This window comes from Aristolochia californica, unplaced genomic scaffold, assembly GCF_029961685.1.
Source record: "Aristolochia californica isolate CCGP_79_NKW_82.1479 unplaced genomic scaffold, dmAriCali1.0.hap1 SCAF_11, whole genome shotgun sequence".
In the NCBI taxonomy this organism is placed as follows: Eukaryota; Viridiplantae; Streptophyta; class Magnoliopsida; order Piperales; family Aristolochiaceae; genus Aristolochia; species Aristolochia californica.
Window position 1 is genome coordinate 11,658,667 of NW_027181782.1, and position 22,630 is coordinate 11,681,296.

At 34.6% G+C, this 22,630-nt stretch overlaps 1 protein-coding gene across 4 annotated transcripts; it reads left to right on the forward strand.

Moving 5' to 3' along the window:
• The first annotated feature begins 13,204 nt into the window (after positions 1-13,204).
• LOC137944608 (serine/threonine-protein kinase PCRK1-like) lies at positions 13,205-20,960 on the forward strand. 4 transcript variants are annotated; one of them, XM_068790300.1, is made up of 5 exons: positions 13,205-13,560; positions 15,295-15,697; positions 17,937-18,197; positions 19,344-19,469; positions 20,096-20,960. In XM_068790300.1, exons 2-5 carry the CDS (start codon positions 15,329-15,331, stop codon positions 20,618-20,620), a joined length of 1,281 nt encoding a protein of 426 aa, XP_068646401.1. In that variant the 5' UTR covers positions 13,205-13,560; positions 15,295-15,328; the 3' UTR covers positions 20,621-20,960. The 4 variants fall into 4 exon arrangements, with proteins under 4 accessions (XP_068646401.1, XP_068646400.1, XP_068646399.1 ...); XM_068790299.1 differs by having other exon boundaries at positions 15,299-15,697; XM_068790298.1 differs by having other exon boundaries at positions 15,313-15,697.
• Positions 20,961-22,630: the final 1,670 nt, after the last annotated feature.

Below are 22,630 nucleotides of genomic sequence, written 5' to 3' on the forward strand. Positions count from 1 at the left end.
TTATCATCAAAATCAAGAAGTGAGTCAAAGCTCGGTTAACAAAACATTAACTATATTATTGTAGGGGTCTTAAGTGACAAACAAGTTCTTTTAGGTTTGTCCTCATGAAAGTATGTGATCAAGATTGTATACCTCAATCAATAGCCATGATCGTGTCAAGAACATGGGCATGTCTCTAAACTCAAATTCAACTCTCAAATCATGATCAATAGTTTAGTTTATAACCAATATAAATTGGTCTCACCTTTCAAAATATCACATAGCATCAGATAAGAATGACATGTGGGAATATGGGAAAGCTATGTGACTTAACAAATAGATGCATATGAGCCACAAAATTCTAAGCAATTAATTGTTTGGCTTGGCACACTCTCATGGAGTAAGATCAAATAAAGATGAGGAAGAGAAAAATTCAGGTTTGAGAAACCATCCACCCTTGGTGTATAAAGAAAGCTCAATTCTCCATTAATATTGAAGAGGAGAACTCACAAGAGAAACTAGAGTCAGAGATTCAGAAGGAGGGAAACTCTGCCGAAGTCACTACACAAAACTTTATAAAAATTTTCTTAAACCATTCAACAAGAAAAAATTATGCCACAACTTTGTAAAAAAATTTGAAGTTTTTTCAGAGTTCACAGAGTCAGAAGGAGAGAAACTCAGCAAAAGTCACTACACCTCTAAATCTCAAAAATACAAAAAACTATGTTAAAATCTTCACAAAGTATGCAACAAGCAAAAGTCTCTACACCTCTAGATCACAAATATACAAAACAATTATGTTAAAATCATCAAGTGTGCAACAACTAAAATTTTGGCTACAACTCTGTCAAAATGTTTAAAGATTTTTCAAAGCTCACAACAAGCAAACAACGTGTCGCAACTCTACCTTATCTCCTTGGACTATCATGTTAGGTCTAGTGAGGGACAAACTTAGATGGGGAGGGGGGGGGGGGGGGGGGGGGGGGGGGGGGGGGGCGGTTATTGAATAGGTTTGGTTAGTTTTGTTCAGCTCCTTGTTAATTTTAATTGTAATCCTATGTGTGCTCTCTATCTAAATTGCAATCAAATATGTTACATCAATTTCACAATCAAGGTGCGTATACAAGCATTCAAATCCACAGTGAACATAAAAATTTTGTAGTAGTTCAAAATCCATTCTTGTATTGCTTATCTAATCTCTAGGTGTTTTGCACCTTGGAGTTCTAATATGTTTGGGTTGTTAAGCAACACTTACAACAAATTGACTTTATGGCTGATTATAATGCCACCCATAAAGGGACTTACACTACTCAATTGATTTACAACAACAAACTAGGTTATCCAACTTATACTCACAAAGGAATTTTCAATAGCTAACAAAGCAATCTTGTCTAGACCCTCATAGGGATATACAAGAACAGCTCACCAGGGACACTAGACCTAGACCCAAGAATGTGACTCTCAAAACCACCGACCTGCACAAGGACTTATAACTCAAAAGAAACAGCAGGGTATCTCAACCTTTTCCCATTGGAATACATCAACTAAATAAGTAACAACTTAGATCCACACAAGAATTTACAATAGCCAATCTTCAACTAAACAAGCTTTTCTCAATGAAGTCGAGATGAGGGAAATCTTTCCTTGATAAGTCTTGACCAAATTTTATAGAGTTACTCGCTTTCCCTTTCAACAAATCAATGTCTCTCCAATAGGAAGATTTTACCATACAAGCACAAAAAAATAGGTACACTAATCCTAGGTACTTGTTTAATGTGAATAGCAGTTCAAAATGTCCTTAAGTGGAAAACTTCCAAAAAATAGTTTTTGGACGGTGGTGACCACTAGGGAAATATCGATAACAAAAAATCTATTTGTCCTTGTGTTGTGTGCATGTTATATTTAACTTGAATTGCTTGTTTGTATGAATTTTTTAGTTACACGCAAAACTCACTTTTAATTTGATGATCTTAATTCACCCCCTTCTAGAGAAGCCACCTGAGCCAACTATCTTTGCATTAGTTTAAAGTTATATGGGGCATTTGAAAGAGAAATTTACCAATTATTAATTATTTGATGCCTTTTTTAATACATGTATCGTTAAGCTTACACTTTGAAATATAATGATTAATCTTGATTTTTTAATAAATTTGAACTCAAGTTTCCATGCTTTGAAATTAAAGTTTTTGGTTTAGATAATTGATTATTAAGCTTATATTGTGAAATTAGTTTTCACCAATACACGATTTATACAATCCCAATCTCCCCAAGAGATTGCTTCTACATTCTATCTCTAGCTATGCCTTTCTATCTAGATTAAATAGGTTCTAGATGAACCTTTCACAAATACAAATAAAATATAGGTAAAAATTACACCCTTGGAGAGATGCTTCTCCTTGAGATATTCAAACTTCCCCCTCCTTTGTAGCACAATGTGAAATTGGATTTTAACAAAAAAAATTCATCTTGTAATTCTAAAATCCTAAAACAATAACTATCATTTTCTTTTCTCAATTCAAGAATGTTTCAAGTATAGTCATGTAGTTTCTCACATTCTAAAATGAGCTTTGTGTTTTCTTTTCTAAGCTCTTCTAGCATTGAGGAAAAATGAGCTTTCAATGAATAAATTTCTTTTTCTAGTTTGGAAAGGTGCCTCCTTAGTTTCTTATTTTCTTTGTCTCTTCTTCTAAGGGAGGATATGGAGTCATCAAGTTTTCTCACCGATTCTTCTTTTTTTGTTGAATTTCTAGAAAAGAGATAAACTTCACTAACTTGTTATAATTTGAGTACATGAGCCTCTATTTATAATAGAGGAAACAAGTAGAATCCAAATACAATTAAACTACCATTATCCAAATTACACCCAAAGTTAAACACTAAAAGACAAGTCGTAGAACAATTGAACAAATAAAGATAAATAGAAGACTAACGTAACTAAAACATCTTTAAACTGAGACTCTTCAGTGAGACCTCCTTCCGCAATAATTTTGGCTTTGTAAGACTTCTTGTTGTGAGAATCATGTGAGACTCTTCCATACCTTCTCTTCAACACTCCCCTCTAGCTAGAGTTTATAACTTCAGCTTGCAAAGAAAAGGATTATTGGTCTTCAATTTTCTTTAGCTGAAAAAAAAATTTCACAGATACAATTCTTCATAGATACAAAAACTTCATCTTTTGTGCTCCCCCTTTTTTGAATATTTTGGTCACATAAAAATTACCACAACATGTAGAATTTTTCATTGTAGATTATACTACTCAAACGTGGAATTCGGAAGAAAGTGCAACCACTGTAGCACTCAACTTCCAATCTCATCCCCATACTTCTCCTTCTATTCTCCCCCCTCAAGTTGGGAGGTAATGGCAATGATCCCAGCTTGAAACAAATAAAATAGTTGTAGTAATGATTTCCTCCATCAAGGTGTCCCAAGGATAAGTACAAAAACGGACATAGACTCTCAAAAAGTAAAAAATGGTGATAAAAACATATGTTGAAACCAACCTCAAAGGATTTTCTAACAAAAATAGTGATAATAATCTCTAAAGTGAGTAATGTCTTTCACTCACAAGACAAAGATAAAAACCCAAGGGTACCAATAAAAAATTCTCACTTGACTCTAATGCACTCATATGTATATATATATATAAAGACCAACAAAAGCAACGTACCAAAAGGGTTGGCCAAAAAGGGAGTAAATGAGAGTAAAAAAAAGGATGGTCGGAGAAAGGCTACCAAGTAAAAGTTAATGGGAAATTAAAGGAAGAGAAAATATCCACTACCTTAATAAGAAGGAGATTGTAATGGTAGTAATGACATAGCTGAACAAATTTGACCAAGTATAATTTTTTTTGGGGTAACCACAATTTTTTGGAGTTAACTATTCGGAAGATATACAACCAAGTAACAAAAACACAAAACTTGAAAACAATATAGTGAAGTGATGACCAAGGGAAACAAAAAGGGATCATGACTCTCTAGGAACATAACTTCTACTAGAGATGTCATTTAATCGATTTCAAAATCAAGAAGATTTTGATTTCAATTAAGTGTTTGACCTATTCTGATACCAATTGTTGGCCCAGGTGGCTTTTCAAGAGGGGAGTGAATTGAGATAATCGAATTAAATGCGAGTTGTGTGTGTAACTAAAAAAATCATGCATACAAGCAATTCAATTTAAATATAACATCCACACACCACAGGAAAAATTAGATTTTATGTTATCGATGTTCCCCTAGTGGTAATCACCACCCAAGAACCCTTATTTGGGAAACTTCCACTAAATGTTCTAATAGCCAAAAATTACAAAAGAGATTTCGGCTCTATTTGGCCACATGTAGCTCAATACATGATTTATACAATCCTAATCTCCCCAAGAGATCGCTACTAGATTATAGCTCTAGTTAGGCCTCTCTATCTATATTAAATAGGTTTTAAAGGAACCTTTCACAAATACAAATAAAAGAAAGGTAAAAATTACACCGTTACTTGGAGATATACTTCTCCTTAAGAGATTCAAGCTTCTTCCTTTGTAGCACAATGTGAAATTGTTAAATTGGGTCCAAGGCCTTATTCCAAAATGACTTGCCACTTAGAAAACCTTTTCTCCCAACTAATAAACTCAAGATCTTTGTATTCACTAATTCATGTGGGACTATTTCTTAACACTCCCCCTCACGTGTAGCCCCGCTCTCTTTTGTGACTCTACAGTGGATAATTTAGGTGGAGGCCCACATACTGAGTGGTTTGCTCTGATACCATGTTAAAATGGGTCCAAGGTCTTATTCCAAAATGACTAGCCACTTAGAAAACCTTTTCTCCCAACTAATAAACTCAAGATCTTTCTATCCACTAATTCATGTGGGACTATTTCTTAACAGAAATTATTAAGGAGTTTGGACTATATGAATGCAAGGATCAATTGAAAGAGAAAAAAAGAGTTTTCAAAGTTTGAGGCTCTCTCTTTTCACTCTAAAGCACTTTTAAGGGAAATTTGAAAGATAGAGAGTAATGGCTTGAGGATTTTCTAATTAATTCTCATTCTCTTCTCTACACACAGTTTGGTGGGGGTATTTATAGCTTTTCCAACTCAAATTAGTCATTATTTACATATTTTAAAAAATTAATACTTTGATTCATCAGTCACTGTAAAGTGATCGATCGATCAATACATCATAACGACTACTTTTTTGTCAGATGGTGACTTATTGATCGATGAACTAATTGATCAATATGTTATCGTTGGTCCAAAAAAGTTAAGTTGATCAATCATTCTTATTGGTTGATCAATCTATTGAGATTCCCTCTGGATGTGCATTACAAATATGGTCAATCAATGTATTTTCCTATAATCGATCATACTTTATGTCCCCTACTGAGACGATCGATCATTCCATGAGAAATTAGCTTGCCTCGACAGAGATGATCGAGCATGCGTTATAGTATGAAATGGCCATGTCCTAGATGATCGATCAATCAACTATGATTGATCAATCATGCTTTATATTTTTAGCCTACGATGATCGATCATTCCAATGCCAGTTCAAAAGTGTAGACTTTTAAAGCATGAAAATGTTTTTCTCTAAGTTCTCTAACAAGTCGTTTATGATGATCCTAAACATGTCTAAGTGAAAATTATAACCTAAAGCTTCGATTTCACATATGTACTTAAGGAAAGGGAGTTTAGAACTCTCTTACAAAAGTGACTGAGTTTAAACATTTGCCTTTTACACTTGAACTATAGTCTTCTCGTTGTCTTCTTCCTTGTCAGATGTTCTTCAATAGTGTTTGAGGTCTTGAGTTTTGGCTTGAAGTTTTAGACATTGAGATGCTTTTGTTATTGAAGGTGAAGTATTTGAAATACTTAGATTTTCAAGTTGTTATATCAATTAAGTTTTTTTTTTCATCAAAAGCAATATGGGAGTCAACCTACGATCAACAAATGTCACTTTAGATTGCTTACTAGAACACAATCATATGATGTCAAAGTAACGGTGCACGGAATGTAACACTAAACAAATAAAGTAAATAAAAAGACTTCAACGTACAAGCACAATAAATACTTAGCTCTTTGTTGGGTTTCCATCACAAATCTAATCTCCAAAGTTATTTCAAAGTGTGAGAGAACTCAGGAGTGGTTATCTTTGCCTTAAGAGTTGAGAGAAAAATCGACTTAAATAAACATGTTTTCAACATTTAAGCATTGAACCTTTGAGCTTGAAAGGGACATTTTATCCTTTTACAAAACACAATGAAATCTTGAAAAACAAAAACACCATGAGAAAATACTTAATTATCATTATGAGATATTAATCACATAGTTATGTCACTTAAAAATTTTGGAGACCTGTTTGGCTGATTAATTTTGAAAGGCATATCCACATTTATGTCTTGAAGTGGGCCATCCAATTGATGGTAGTCCAATAGGTTGACTTTAGTAAGTTTCTTTTCTCTCTTTCTTCAAGTCGTTCGATCAATGGCCCAAACAAGCCCTTCAAAACCTTTTCTCTCTCATCTTGTTTGGTTAAGACTAGCCTGCTCAATTGACATTCATAAACTCCTTCTTTCTCATTGTTCTTTCCTTCTGGCCTATTTACACGAGTCATTTGGTTCATAGTAGTCTGACTGATTGGCCTTCATAATATTGGTTTTCACTCTCTTCTTCAATGCAGTCGATCAGATGTCTAAATGGGTAGTTATAGTACATCTTCTCTCGCATCTTGTTCAATTTGAGGTGGTTTGGTTAGATGACCTTCTTTACTTGGCCTTGTTTTCTTCTTTCCTTTTTTATTTTTTTTATTTCCTTCTCAATTCCTTAATAAGGGCTTGTTTTGTTACTATGGGGTGAGGAGTGTTTGATCAAATAACTCTCTACCTTGCCTATTGTGTTGGGTTCTCTTGCTTGGAAAATCAGTGTTTCTCGGTCACTCTATATCCTTTCTATCATGAGTTGTTTGTTTTCCTTTTTGTATGTATCAATCAATCACTCCTGGATCGGTCAAATGGATAGTCTACCAAAAAATTTCTTTGGAGCCTTTTTGAGCTATAAAGTATTTTTCGTACACATCATTAATAGCTTAAGTATTTATCATCATCAAAATTATATCAATTGGGATTTTGAAACATCAAGTATAGCATGAAAAAAAAGTTCCCTCATCACACGACATGTGGAACATGGTACACACCAACCAACAACAAGTTCAAACCGATAGCTGATGAAGGAGACCTAAATCTAGTCATTCAGTCAACTTTAGAATGAACACAAAATGTTCGTAGAGAACAAATCAAAGGACCAAACCAGAGATAGGACCCTACCCACTTGAAAATTTGAAAATTCTTTGTTATTGTACTTGTAGTAGCACCTCTTCATAGACTCTACCATTTTGTACAGTGTATTTTTCTCTCTTACCTTCACAATTTTGTAGCATATATAATTAAGTATATCATGTTTAGGGGTGGCTTCGAACCGAGCCAGCTCGCGAGCCGCTCGAGTTCAGCTCGGTGCTGGCTCGGTTCGATTCGTTATATATTGAGCTCGAGCTCAAAAATAGGTTCGTTTAGATTAACGAGCCTAGCTCAAGCAGAGCCAAGTTCAGATCATCGGCTCGCGAACCAGCTCATTAATTTAACGAGCGGCGATTCAGGAATCTGGGGGAGTTAGGAAAAATTTCAGGAAAGAGAGTCCCATCTCTTCCCTTCCGTCCTGCCGCCTGGGAAACCCATACTTCTCTGCCATTTCCATGCCGTTTCAGCATGATTTTCTCACAGAAATCACTGTCTGTCGGCAGGTATTCATGGGAAACCGGGGATTTTGGTCTTCAAATCCCTCGTTCTCCCTCTCGCTCTCTGATTCCTCAATCTCTGTCAACGACTTCGATTTTTTCATCTTCCTCTGCGATTTCTTCCTCTTCTATCTTCTTCCTCTTCGATTTCTTCATCCGAAGTTCTTCCTCACAGATGAACAAAAGCCACGGTCCGACGGGAGGAAAGATTTTTATTTAATGTTTTGTTTTTTTGCGTCACCGACCTAACCCTACAAAATCTCTAACTCTTGCTTCGTTTCAGCAGTGATCCTTCATTCTTGGAAAGGTTTTGGAGATATCCCCGAACGGCGAACACTCTCTATTTCTGTAAGTGTTGATTTTTTTTTTCATTTTTGTCTTCTGTATGTTTTCTTCCTCTGCGATTTCGGTGTTGATTTTTTTTTCATTTTTATCTTCTGTATGTTTTCTTCCTCTACGATTTCAGTGTTGATTTTTTTTTCATTTTTATCTTGTGTAAGTCTAGTTAGCCTTTGGTTGACAGGACTCTAGGTTCGTTGTATATGTTCCAGATAAAGTTAAATACATCATTTTAATCATTTTTTTACCTTTTTTCCTCAATCAATAAGTTTATCTCGTATCCGTTTTCTATCATGTGGTTTTTTTTAAGCATGAAGAGAATTTAGCAGACCATGTAGTTGATTATTATCTTATTACTCACAAGCCTAAACTTTGACCTTCCAATTTCCACCTATATTGCTATCTGCGGTATTGGTTTTAAATGCATAAAATTTTTGTTCTCTCTTAAGAATCTGTTTAAGCTGAAAAGGATCATTCATCCTTTGCTCGGCATTGCATTCTATACTATCTTCATTCATATGTTGTCCTACATTTGGTATCCTATACGATTTTCCCGTGGACAAAGTCTCAAAGCCCTTCTTCAAGTCACAATATGTGGATTATCAACATTTTCAATGTACAGTGCACATCTACTTTTGCTAGTTCACTACTTATATTGATCTCTGTTCATATAGATTGTGTCCATATTAATGATATTTTATCTGGTAGTGGACTTTTTTTATCCAAAATGCAATGATTAGTCTTTATCTTTTTTCTGCAGCTTCTTTTGTGACTTGGTTCTATTTTTTTTTTCAATAACTTGAGAGAATTAAATTTACGATAACATGCTCTTTGAAGCAATTGTGTAGACAAAAATCATGTCATAACTGTAAAATTGTAAAAAAAAAACTATCTGGTGTGATCAGAGCTTGTTCTTTCTTCATATGTCTTTTTCTTATTCCTATGGAACTCTTCCTATTCCTAAATATAATATTGTGGTCCATAAAACAACCATAATAATTAAATTGTTGTTCACCAAAACAAAACTTTTTTTTATGCATATGGAACTCAACCCAATTATGTTATGTTAGACTAGTAACAAGTCTAGTAAGCATGAATTCATCATACATATTAGATCAGAACATTTCGGAATACAATACAATTTTTTTATTTTTAGACCCAATATTTCATTGAATTGATATGTTAGATACAAACGGATGCAAATTATCTCTCTTTTTTGCAATCGATTTTTATCATTCCTCTTCGATTTCTTCATCCGAAGTTCTTCCTCGCTGATGAGACGAAAGCGACGGTCCAACGGGAGGTAAAAAATTTATTTAATGTTCTTTTTTTTTTCATCGTCGACCTAACCCTACAAAATTTATAACTCTCGCTTTGTTTCAGCAGTGCTCCTTCATTCTTGGAAAGGCTTTTGGAGATATCCCTGAACGGCGAACACACTTTTTGTTTCTATAAGTGTTGATTTTTTTTTCATTTTTATCATTAATTTCTTGGTATTGAGGTTGAATTTCATCAGAATATTAGAAGAGAATGTTGGTGTGCTTATTTCCTTCTCTTGGAAGTTTTTAAATTTATATATAAAAAAAGGATTGGTATATTGGACCGGAAACTATTGGGTGCATGGCTACAAGCTCAAAGAGACCCCGCTGCATTGAAAGACAAGGGTCGTTCCCGATTGTCACAACGTCACGTACCTTCCTCTAAGAATAGACAAGTATCTTAAATTATGTGTAGGATCTTTGTTGTTTGGATAACTTTATTTTATTTATGTTTTTAATTTGTAATTTTATTTTTTTGTAGAAGTAAGAATGTCAACACCTCCTCAATTGACATCAATAATTAACACTAGTTCTAGTATGGCCATAAATAATGACTCAACTCCACCAGAGTCACTACCCTCTATCATAGAAGTGGGCCTAGATGAAATTACCATAAATGAGGATGAAGGTGACTCTACCCATACTTCAAAAAGACAAAAAAAGTCTCATGTGTGGTTGGAATTCAAAGAAGTATCACTTAATGGTACAAAAAAGGCTCAGATTGTTCATTGTAAAATCAATTTGAGTGTTATTAGTAGTGGAGTGACTACACATATGAGTCGACATTTGAAACGTTGTACTAGTAAAAAAGTGGGAATGAGAAAACAAAAAACCTTAAACTTTTAACCAGTGGGAGAAGGTCTAATGTTGATCAGAGTCCATCTGGACTTCCTTTTATGGATTTTGGAGGAAAATATGATCAAGCTAAAATGAGAGTACTCATTGCTCATTGGATTCTTATGCATGAGCATCCATTCATGATAGTAGAAGAGGAGGGATTTAATTTTGTAATGAAGATGACACATATGAATTATGAGAAAATATCCTGTAAGACCATTAAGAAGGAGTGTATGGAGGCGTATGAGGCAGAGAAAAAGAAATTGAAAATTTTGTTAAAAGAGATTAACAAGATACCACGGATCTTTGGAAGTCCCAAAATCAAAAGATTGAATACATGGTTATTACTGGGCCTTTTATTGACAGTAATTGGAAGCTACAAAAATGAGTCTTGAGTTTTGTGCATGTTCCTCCTCCTCGTTGTGGCGTTGATATAGCAGATGCTATTTACAAGTGTTTGAAAGAGTGGGAGATCGAAAATAAAGTTTTTAGTATTTTAGTTGATAATGCTGCATATAATGATGTTTGTATCAGAGTTTTGAAACAAGATTTTTCAAGGAAAAAAAATTTGGTGTGTGGTGGAAAGTTGTTTCATGTGCGTTGTTGTGCTCATATTTTGAACTTATTAGTCCAAGATGGTCTTGTTCAGATTAAGTATATAATTTATAATGTGTGTGAAAGTGTCAAATTCATAAATCTGTCTGAGGCTAGACTTCGCACTTTTTCTGAAATTGTACAACAATTAGAACTTGGTGAAAAGAGGTTGGTTATTGATTGTTCAACTCGTTGGAACTCCACTTATGACATGTTGTCTTCTTCATTAAAATTCAATGATGCATTCTCTAGATTTAAAGTTAGAGAACCAACTTATGATTGTTTGTCAAATTTTGATGAATGGGAAAAGGTTGACATGGTGTGTGAGATTCTAGAAGTTTTTAATGCAGTTACTAATATAATTTTTGGGAGTGACTACCCTACTTCTAATTTGTACCTTAGTGAGGTATATAGGGTAAAGAAGTTCTGGATTTTCATTCTACAAATAAAAATGTTTTCATTAGAACAATGGTTAGTAGAATGAAAGAGAAATTTGAGAAGTACTGGGGTGAATGCAATTTATTGATGGTTGTTGCTTCAGTTTTGGATCCAAGGGTCAAATTAAAGTTGATCAAAATATGTTTTCCAGTGATATATTTTAAGGTAGAAGCTACAATGAATATAAATTTAGTTCGATGCACCTTATATGAGATCTACGATGAATATGTATCCTTATATAATGTGGATATTAGAAATGAAGAGAATGTTTCAAGTACTTGCTCTATGGGTGTTTCCACAAGTCGTAGGCCTTCATCAAGTTTAGGTTGGTCAAAGTTAATGAATTATGTGAAACAAAAGGATGTAGTTAATTCACCAAGGTCAAAATTGGAAATTTATCTTGAAGAAGGTGTATATAGTTTTGAGGGAACTTCACAATATGATTTTGATGTTTTAGAATGGTGGAAAGTGAATCATATGAAATTTTGGGTATTATCTAAGATGGCAATAAACATCCTTGTAATTCGCATATCCACAATAGCTTCAGAGTCTACATTTAGTGCTGGTGGTAGAGTAATAGACTCATATCGTTCTTCCTTGGCACCAAATACAGTTCAAGCTTTGATTTGTGGCAGTGATTGGGTTTGAGTTCTTCACGGTGTAAAGAAAAATCAAAAGATGAATTTCTTTGATTAATTATTTATTATGATATTTTTTAGTATATTTTTTAGTTTTATTTATTAAAATTTTGTTTTATGATTATAGCCTGAGAAGAAGAGTGTATAGATAATGCTACCAGCTACATGATTTTTCTTGTTTCTCTCATCATGGTAATTTTAATATTTTTAACGACATTAAGTAACTAGTAGTGGAAAAGTAATTTTTTATCTGACAATAACTAATTTTATTTTTTTGTTTTTTTTCATAGGTGGAGATTTTGCTCATGCAACTATAGTTTGTAAATTTATAATGAATTTATATTTTTTATTTGGGTGATTGTAAATTGATAGTGATATTTCATTTAATTTTGTTGTGTTTGATTATTGTATGGAGTTTGTTTATAATGTTATGCATTGTATGGAGTATTTAGACTATTTTATGGAGTGTATCAACAATTTCATGGAGTGTTTATGGAATGTATAGACAATTTTATGGAGTGTTTATGGAGTGTTTATACAGGTATTATGTATATTGATTATGCCCAATTTTAAGTAGAGGTCATGCCGAATTTTATACAGGTATTATATACATAGATTATGCTCAATTTTAAGAAGAGGTTATGCCCAATCTTATACATGTATTATATATATAGGTTATGCCTAATTTTATGTAGAGGTCATGCCCAATTTTACGTAAAATGTATGCATAATTTTATATACAATTTATTTGATATATATTTTTTGAAAATTTTTAAATATATGTTGAGGCTCGAGCTCGACTCGAACTCGGTTAAAATTTTTGGACTCAAGCTCGATAAAAATTTTAGGCTCGAGACGAGGCTCGGCTCGATGTCATGTTTAGCCGATGCCACCATGTTTTATATCACACATCAGCTCTACTCAAGCTTGATTTTCAGGTGCCCAAAATGGGCTCTTTGGGTTCTAAGTATGAGTCAAGAACCCATGTATGGAGGTACATTACATAGGATCATCTCATGTAGATTCATATTATTGCCTTTCTAGCACAACTGTGCATCATGGTCCATTTCTTTACTTAAGCTTTAATTAAATTTTTTTATGAAATTTTAAATTGAAGTACATAGCAAACGAATAAGATAAAACGGGTCGTTTCGTTCGGGGCTTAATCCAAGCTTCTTGTCTCAGCCGAGTTGATCCGTCTCGGACGTGACGACGCCGTTTTGGGGACTCCCGAGATGAGACTCCCTACCCAGTCCCGCAATTCTGCCATCAGTCATCTTACGAAGAAGTCAAGAGGTCCCAATTTGTTGTGACGTGCGAGCCATTGGAAAGAACGGAGTCATTACCGCATTAACGATCAACGACCTACCACTCTCTTTCGTGGAAATCTCATCACGCCTTCGTCGTCTCATCTTTTCAAACCCCTTTCCCACCTCTTGCTGTTTGTTGTTTTCGGATTTTGTTTGGTGACCAATATGCTGCTGCCTTTTATTGACCTCACTGGGATCATGGGATGCTCGTTACTCCAGCGGTTCTAGATGCTCCTGGGATTTGATTTTTCTTAAGAGTTTTTCCTCGGAAATGGGGTTCAGGGGCTAGCCTACGAATTTCATCTTCAACTGCATCTAAGCACATAAGGTAAGTGTTTTCTTCCCAGAAAAGGAAATGGAAACAAAAGTCTGTTTGTTTTCTTCAATTTGGGGATTTTCTGGGGATGACGCAGTTTATCCCGATTTAGCACTGAATCATGCTATTTGAGCGGTTTTTGATTCGCCACTATTATATGAGATAACCTGAAAACCAGAAAGAGCTGGCTGTGGGGACTCGTGCTAACAAGTTGGTAACTAACGGGGTTTCGGTGGGTTCCGAATTGAAAGCCTTCTTTGGAACTGAGTTTTGATCCCTTCCGGCTTTTTTCTCTTCGATTTTTTTAAAAGGGAGACGGTTTTCTCTTGAAGAATTTAAATTAATGCATGAATTTTCAATTGGCACTCAAAGAGTTTAGGCTTTTGGGGGAATTGCTTCTCGAGTTAATAGTGGCTGAGGTTGTGAAATGAAAATGATTGCTTAAGCAACGGTGCAGAAGGATTTCTCAGCAAGTTACAATTCGCTGTCTCTCTATTATATTTATGTGAAACAAATCTCCCATTTTTAGGAGAAAAGATTCATCAATGAAATCTTTGACTACTGTTTTCTCTTTCATGATTTACGTTGCATTTTTTTTTTTTTTGGGTAGATTTCTATAGAAATGAATGAAATTAGTTGAATTTGATGGTAAACTAATGGAATGATGAACGATTGTAGAGATTGGATATGATTCACTTTGAAGGAATTGATCTTCTAATTTTTTTTTTAGACAAACCAACATCCATCTTGCCAAAGATTGGTTGTTGAGTGAAATTTGTGTACTGGCTTCACAGAATTTGTCCGCTTGTTAGAGGATGAGAAGTTAAGAAATTTCCATTTTAATCTCAATTTTATAATAAGTATGAAGCAATTTCAGAAACAACCTTAATGACTACCATAAACTCATGACTCAACCTATGGACCTGTCAATTGTACTTTGTACACACCTACAATGACTCTCCTACAAGTACCCTATTATTGTACCCTTTTAAGAGGAACCTTATGTTCAAGGTTTATATGCTTGTTCTGCTACTGCTCTATGACCTGACCCATTGGCCTTCCTTAAATTGTGGCCAATTGCTTGTGGACAAGGTTCCTTTCTAATGATTCACAACCCATGGCTACCCATTGAATTACCTGATCTCCATTTAGTGTCTGCCTCAAAGTTTTAATCTTCTGTGCTAATCATATCAATAACTTGCAATCATAAAAAGTTATAAAATATCTCTGCATATTTCTTGCCTCTTTGCCACACGAAGTTGTCTACCACTTGCGCAAAATGATCCTTATTGGTGACAAAGAAGCCTCTTAAAGTGTGCTATTAAAATTCCTTAGTGTGTTTCTCCTTGTCTGTGCCTCCTTTTATGTTACTGGATGACACAAGTTGGGTTCTAGGACTTTCTTTAGAAAGTATTGCTCACATAACTTTGCCACCATCAGAGAAATCATCTTAGTAATCTTTTTAGAAATGGCATTTTAATATTTTTTGGAAAGGGAATTTCAAAGAAATGAGGTTCATTCACCCATAATATATCTGATTGTAAATGAAAGGCTTCATAAAGTGGGCCGCTATGTCCTAGAGGGGTGACCTAATGCCAAAGTAAGAATCGTCGCAAAGCTAAAAAGTGCAGTTTGATCCAGAATGAGAATTATGCCTTCTCTTTATGTTTTCTTAAGCTTTTTACTATCGAGTCTGATTGCCATTGCTTTGATACATTATTTTCTCTACTACTCTCTGAAATGCAGACAGGCCATTTGTTTCAGATCTTTTGGCAGGGATATGAAGTGTTTCCATTTCTCTAATGGGGAGAAGAAGGATGACCCCAAGACTGCAAAATCCCCTTCAGCTAGATCCTTCACCACAGAATTTATGAGGCGATCTGGGTCAGAGTTTAACTCTCAAAATGTGTCAGACGTAAGTGTTGAGTCTTTGGGCAGGGCCACGTACCCAAACTTGTCTCAGCAACCTAATAATCTAAGGGTGTTTACGTTCTCCGACCTAAAGAATGCTACAAGGAATTTCAGTCGCTCCTTTTTGGTTGGAGAAGGTGGGTTTGGTTGTGTTTATAGAGGCACAATTAAAAGTCAAGAGGAGCCACACAATAAGATTGATATTGCAGTTAAACAATTGAACCGAAAAGGAGTGCAGGTGAGGTGTCTTTTGAATAATTTATTCTGTTTCTCTCTTCCTACAGTTTTTTTTTTTCTTCAAATGAATTTGTTGGTTTTTATAGACTGGCAGTTATTTGACCTTTTGTTGTCATTACTTTGTATTTTAGTTTATTTTTCTAGTCAGATAGGTTTATAACTGGCATAGGACCTCTGTCATATCTTACTATATGAATCAAGGATCCATGGGCCTGTCCTAAAATGAATGGGCGAGTTTTTACTACTGCGGCCACTTGATTTTATGGATTCCTCTGCATTGTTTAATTCATCTGTCACAATGTGAACACAGAACTCTCTCTCTCTCTCTCTCTCTCTCACACACACACCCACACACACACACTCACATAAAATGCATCTAACATGATGTGAGAATCTTCTTGATGGAGGTTACTAAAACAATTAAGTATGTTACAACCAACCCCAGATGACCACTTTAGAGAGGCATATTTGTGGAAATGCTGGGTGTGTTCTGTCAAATTGAGAGATGTAATTCACTTGGGGATTCACTGAATCTGTCTTTGGGATGTTAAAAGTCCCATTTTTCATGGTCAATAATAATAATAAAAACCAGTTGATTAAGATTACCTTTATTTATTTATTGATTTTAACTTCTCTTTCTAACTGTAATTGGAACCACATCCCTAGGTCTGCCAATCATTTGGCAGACATTCAGGTTAAGATGGTTGGCAGACACTCAGGTTAAGCTGGGTGTTTCATTCCAACACCTTGTTGTGGAGGAAGGTATGCTTCGTTAGGTTTGTATTATTTGTCCCTTTTTTTAATAGTTTATACATCCTTCTTAAAAAAAAATATTACCTTTATTGATGACTCAACCTGCGATAGCCTGATCTTCTGTCAAAGCCTTATCCCTGGGTGACCTTCCCCTCGGTGGTTATGGAATGCCCAAGGAAAAATTCATCTAAAAGTGTATGCGATGCTTGTACTATTCTTGATTTTCTTTAGTAGTAGGGTTTCTTTGTCCATGTGTTCCTGGATGTTTGAGGGCAGTAAATTGTGCTTTGACTTGCATGGCCTTTTTGGCCCAGGAAACTATTATAGCTGACTCTCCTGCACAAGCTACATTGTGTGTTCATTCCTTATAAGCTGAGGTTTTTTAAGAGAAACGAAGCCCAACTGCAAACATGAAAAACCTCCAGATGTGTGCAAAAGGAAATTATGAACATTACTGTACCTATGTATGCTTGTGTTTTCTGATGTGAAAAGAAAATCGAGTGTACCTGTTTCTTGAAAGCCCATCTAACTCCATGCTTACGGAAAAGCAATAATTGAATAATCTTCTGAGATCACTATAAATGGCAAAAAAAACTTCTTGAAAAGTAGTTTAATCTTATGTAGACACTATTTTATTGTGGCTGAATGGGATTTTACTAATAATTCAAAAGATTCATATGTGAGATCTTGGATATCAATCTTACCAAATACCTCAACCCTGTCACTTTCTAGTTGTCTGTGAAGGGTTCAAATCTGAGAATGTTTCACTGACGAAGTATCAATGGAATGACTATGGTTTTCTTGGAAATTTTTTATTTTCTATCATTTTATTTTTCTTCTTATATATGTGTACATTATTATGTATGGAAACCAAGCATTGGACCTGCAGACCTGCATCTTATAGTGCAATTTTATGAAATGGGGGCTTTGAGACATTTATAGGATTGCCATTTTGTAGGCAGCATATAGTTCAATTGAAGATTCAAACTCCTGCTCATAATATTCAGCCCTTTTTTCATGATATGGAGCCTTAGAAATAAGTATACACATGTTGCTTATACTTATTTGGATTCTTAGAATATAAACACTTCCCTTATCAAATATAGCTATTAGAGATCGTCAGTGTCTCTGATTTTTTTATTTTTTTGGCTTCATCAGTGAAATTTAGCCACAATTGTCTTTTTAAATTTTATATTATTTTAAAAATTTATATGTATTTAATCTATTTATTTAAAAGATATATTAAAAATAATATAAGAACATAAGGAACAATTGGCAATCTCTTGTTGTCAGGAATTAGCTCCTTTTCGTTCTCTTAATAAAATCACATTTCATAAAAAACGTAAGGAACAATTGGGGAAGAAGTTCAATGGCTGTGGCGAATGAAATATCAGGACCAGTGGTGTCTCCAACAGACATCTTGGCTAAAGAAAATCTTTCCCTTGGTTTGGATGAGTTTCTTAACTTTTCTTGCTATTGTCTTGAAGGGCCACAAAGAGTGGGTCACTGAAGTGAATCTTCTGGGTGTGGTTGACCATCCGAATCTGGTCAAACTCGTGGGTTATTGTGCTGAAGATGATGAAAGAGGAAGTCAGAGGCTACTAATTTATGAGTTTATGCCCAATGGTAGTGTGGCTGACCATTTGTCTACTCGGTCACAGACACCACTTTCATGGGCCACACGGCTAAAAGTGGCACTTGATGCTGCTCGTGGCCTAACATATCTCCACGAAGAAATGGATTTTCAGGTGTGGTAATTTTGTTCAGGTTCATTTTCTTATAAGCTTTCTGAAAGTAATAATCGAAATTTTAACTGTTTGTACTTTATGAGCCTGTGCAATTAGATTCAATATATGACTCTTGGACATTCTCCTTCATCTTGACTAGGTATTTATGTTGTTTCATAGGGCATTTGTTTTTTCATAAGGCTCAATTGAGATATTTGGAATCGGCTTATCTGTAAAATTTGCTGCTGCCATGGTTGAGGATAAAGGAAAAGTTGAAGAGGAAAATGACAATAGACAATACTGACATTCTTTAAAAATTAATATAATAATAATTATCCCCAAAATTTAGGTAGTGGAGAAATAACTCAAGTTGCAATGCTTCATATTTGACTATTTAAACCTTTTTCTTTTTCATCTGAAACCTTTTCAGATTTTTGCCAGGAAAATTGTTGACAACTAGTCAACTAGAGACATGAATCAGCAAACCTGTTCAAAGGCTTGGCCATTCCGACCACCCCCACCCCCCCTCCAAAAAAAAAAGCACTTGTGACTATTTGTAAAAAGGAACTAAAACCAGTACTCTGATGGTGTGTGTGAATTGAACAAAAAAGAAAAGGTACATTCTGAAGAGAATCACTGAACTGGAAATCCTGTCACCAAAGATTGAGGTTGTGTGATGAAGAGGCAGTGCAATGGATGTTTTATGGGTATTAAAGGGTCTGTGTCATATGAAAAACTAACTTCATGATCAGTAACTTAAGTTAATGACTAACCACTGAAGCATGTAAAAAACTTCTGGTATTTTAACAATTTCAGGCTTCCATAATATATAGTTTAGCTTTTGGAAACAGAACCCGTCATCACTACCTTGAAAACATAAAACATTCTGCCTTTCTTTCTACAACCAAATCTTGCATATATAGTAAATATGTTTTTTAATGTGGAAAATATAGGTTTTATGCTCTCTTTACCTAATGCATCGCGGCATTCATTCATCTGCCTTTTTTTCAATCACAATCATGAAACACACCAATCAAAATTAATTTTTCTTTGGCATTCAATGGATAGCAGCTAGTGTAATATAAATTTTCACTTAGATGATTGTGGAAATTGTTGTAACGTCCTTCAATGTAATAACTAAACCTGTGTTTGTGTTTGATGTTGTAGCAGATTATTTTTAGAGACTTAAAAACATCAAACATTCTCTTGGATGAGAGCTGGAATTCCAAGCTGTCTGACTTTGGGTTGGCAAGACTGGGACCAGGAGAAGGTCTAAGCCATGTATCAACTGCTGTAAGTAAAATCCTTTTGCTGTCAGCTACTAACTCTTGAGTTTTTTTCTTCCATTGAGTGTTCTTACTCTTTAAATCTTGGATTCGGTATTGTTATAGTTTTAATTAAGTTTGGCACGACCAATGCAGCTCACTTCACCTTTTTGGACAATTAACAGGATAAGTTTGGTTTATTACGTTCATGCATCTGTTGGATGCATCATAGCTACATGATCCTCAAGGAAAGAGGAGAACTTGTAGTTTAGCCGTGTAAAGAAAAACAACCGGTTCCAACCTAGATTAATAAGCTCCTGATTAATGCAATTATATTGTTACTTAATCTGTAAAAAAATTTAGGCTTTGATACCACTACAGCTGGAAATGGCATGGTGAGATTAGCAGAGATTGTTTGCTTTGAAGTCCATTAATACCTTTTCTACCTGTTATATCTACCATAATATTAAACTGCCCAATTCTTCTTTTCTAGAGTTGCTATTGTTCACTTCTTGGTGAAGTGGAACCATAACTCAAATAGATAATGTGAAGACTTCTCTTGCTGGCTTGTAAAGATGGTTATTGTAGTTCCTTTGTGGCTCAAAGCTCTTTCAAATTATTAGCATCAACGAACTCTTTATGTATCCAATACAGGTCGTAGGAACCATTGGGTATGCAGCTCCAGAATACATACAAACAGGACGGCTAACAGCAAAAAATGATGTTTGGAGCTATGGAGTGGTGCTGTATGAGCTGATTACTGGCCGCCCCCCTGTAGACCGAAATCGGCCCAAAGGTGAACAAAAGCTCCTAGAGTGGGTAAAACAATACTTATCAGATGCAAAAAGGTTTTCCATGATCTGGGATCCACGCATTAAAGATCAGATCTCTGCAAAGTCGGCTCAGAAGCTTGCTGCTTTGGCAAACAAATGCTTGGTCCGACACCCAAAGGCTAGACCTAAAATGAGCGAGGTGTTGAATATTGTGACGCAAATAGTAGAGTCTACAGCTACTGGGAGCCCCTTACCCCGGGTCAAGATTTCAAGTTCCACAGATGCTTCAGAAGAATCAAAGAAAAAAGAGTCAGGCTTGAAGAGGAGGTTTATGGATCTGAAAATCGGAGAAAGAAAGCGATCTGTATGGTGGGCTTTTACTCCCAGGCTTATAAGAACATGGTGAATGGACATGGAACGGGCACTTTTCCTGCTTGAGGAGTTTTACAAAAAAAAAAAAAAAAACAGAATAGCTTTTTCAGTGCTGTATATTGTGCAGGCAGTAGTGAGGAATGGTTGCTATTGTAGATAACAACATAGCATTAATACTGGCTTTTGCCCTACAATTTCTGGGGTCATTGTTATCTTTTGACTGTTGGGGTTCAGTGACCTAGGAGCCTGCTCAACACTTTGGTTGGTGAGCCTACTCATCTTTATTTTCAGAATTCATTTCTCCTTTTTTTTTAAAAAAAAACAAAATCTTGTAATTCTTATTTTTAGAGGTTGACTTTCCTTTACAAAAATAAATTTTGTTGAATGTAATTAACTACAATTGTTAAGTAAAGTAATTCATTTAAACGTAAAAATTATATTTTTATCATATAATTAAATCCATTTGTAGTAGTAAGTAAATTAAATAACAAAATAACTGTATCTGATTAAAACTCCTTTTATAATAGAATTTTTTATAATAAATTAGTTTATTTATTATATAGAATTTTATCAAAGATTGTTGAGTTTTTGTTATTAAAGGTTTTAACCCTTTTTTGGAGGGGGAGGGACGTGCAAGAAAATCTTCAAAAGGGTTTTTTCATTGACCTATTTATAATGATTTCATTAATGAATGTTTTTCTTTTTTCTGGAATGAGATGAGAAAGGCAGGAATTCTCTTTTAACTTAATATGATCCAAGTGAACTGAAGTTTCTTTTTAATGAGTGGATTTGAGTATATTATATCCTACTCTAATACCAATGTCATTGTGGCCCATAAAATAAAATAGGTCGATGTATATGAAACAACCATAATAATTAAATTGTTGTTCACGTTTTTGTGAATATGAAAACTCAACCCACTTTTTTTCCTTTTCGTTTTCTTTGCGGTGGGTAGGGGTGGCATCGAGCCGAGCTGAGCCCGGACTTGCCTATGTTCAAGCCGAGCCTGATTTAAATATTTTGAACTCGAGCTCGAGCCGAGCCTAACCTCGCGCCTAAAATTGTTATTGATCTTGAGCCCAATAATTTTAACCGAGTTCGAGCCGAGTTCCAGCTTCAACATTTATTTAAAACTTTTAAAAAATTACATGTATCGAGTTCGAGCTCCAACATACATTTAAAATTTTTCAAAAAATACATGTCAAATAAATTATATATAAAATTATACATACATTTTACATAAAATTGGGTATATATTTTACATAAAATTGGGCATGACCTCTACTTAAAATTGAGTATAAGGGTAACATCGAATCCAGCTGAGTCTGAACCTTCCTATGTTCGAGCCGAGCTTGATTTATATATTTCTAACTCGAGCTCGAGCCGACCTAACCTCGAGCCTAATAATTTTAACCGAATTTGAGTTCGAGCTCGAGCTCTAGCCGAGTTCGAGGTTAACCTACATTTAATACTCTACATAAAATATATGTCAAATAAATTATCTATCAAATTATACATACATTTTAAAAAAAAATGATAGGGGAGGTTCGAGATTGAATCTTGATAATAGATTATAACCCACCAATATTAATTTTTTTTACCCCAAATGTTGTCTAGCTTATTTTGTAATTTTTGAATCTGGACATAAATTTAATATGGCCTCCTTAGTGTTCTGAATGAAAATTTATATTATACGAAAAACCAGAAATGTTTTTCCTAGGATACACATTTCCAAAAAAAAACTTTAAATAAAATCATATTACTGTTAGAGACTTACTAGAAAATTACAAGAAATATTTTAAAATTTTCTTAGGAAAGTTAAATGGACATCTTATTGCCACTTATAGGGAAATAAATAAAAATTAATAATCAATCTAATATATTACTATACTTATCGATAAATTTTTAATCAAATAAAATGTCAAACACAAAATTGCTATGAAAGTTGCCTCATGCTAAAAGTATTATAGCATCAACTGTCAAATACTTATTCAAAATTTTTCTATATGGTTTTCTCGCCCATCTTGGCAAGAAAATCTTACTA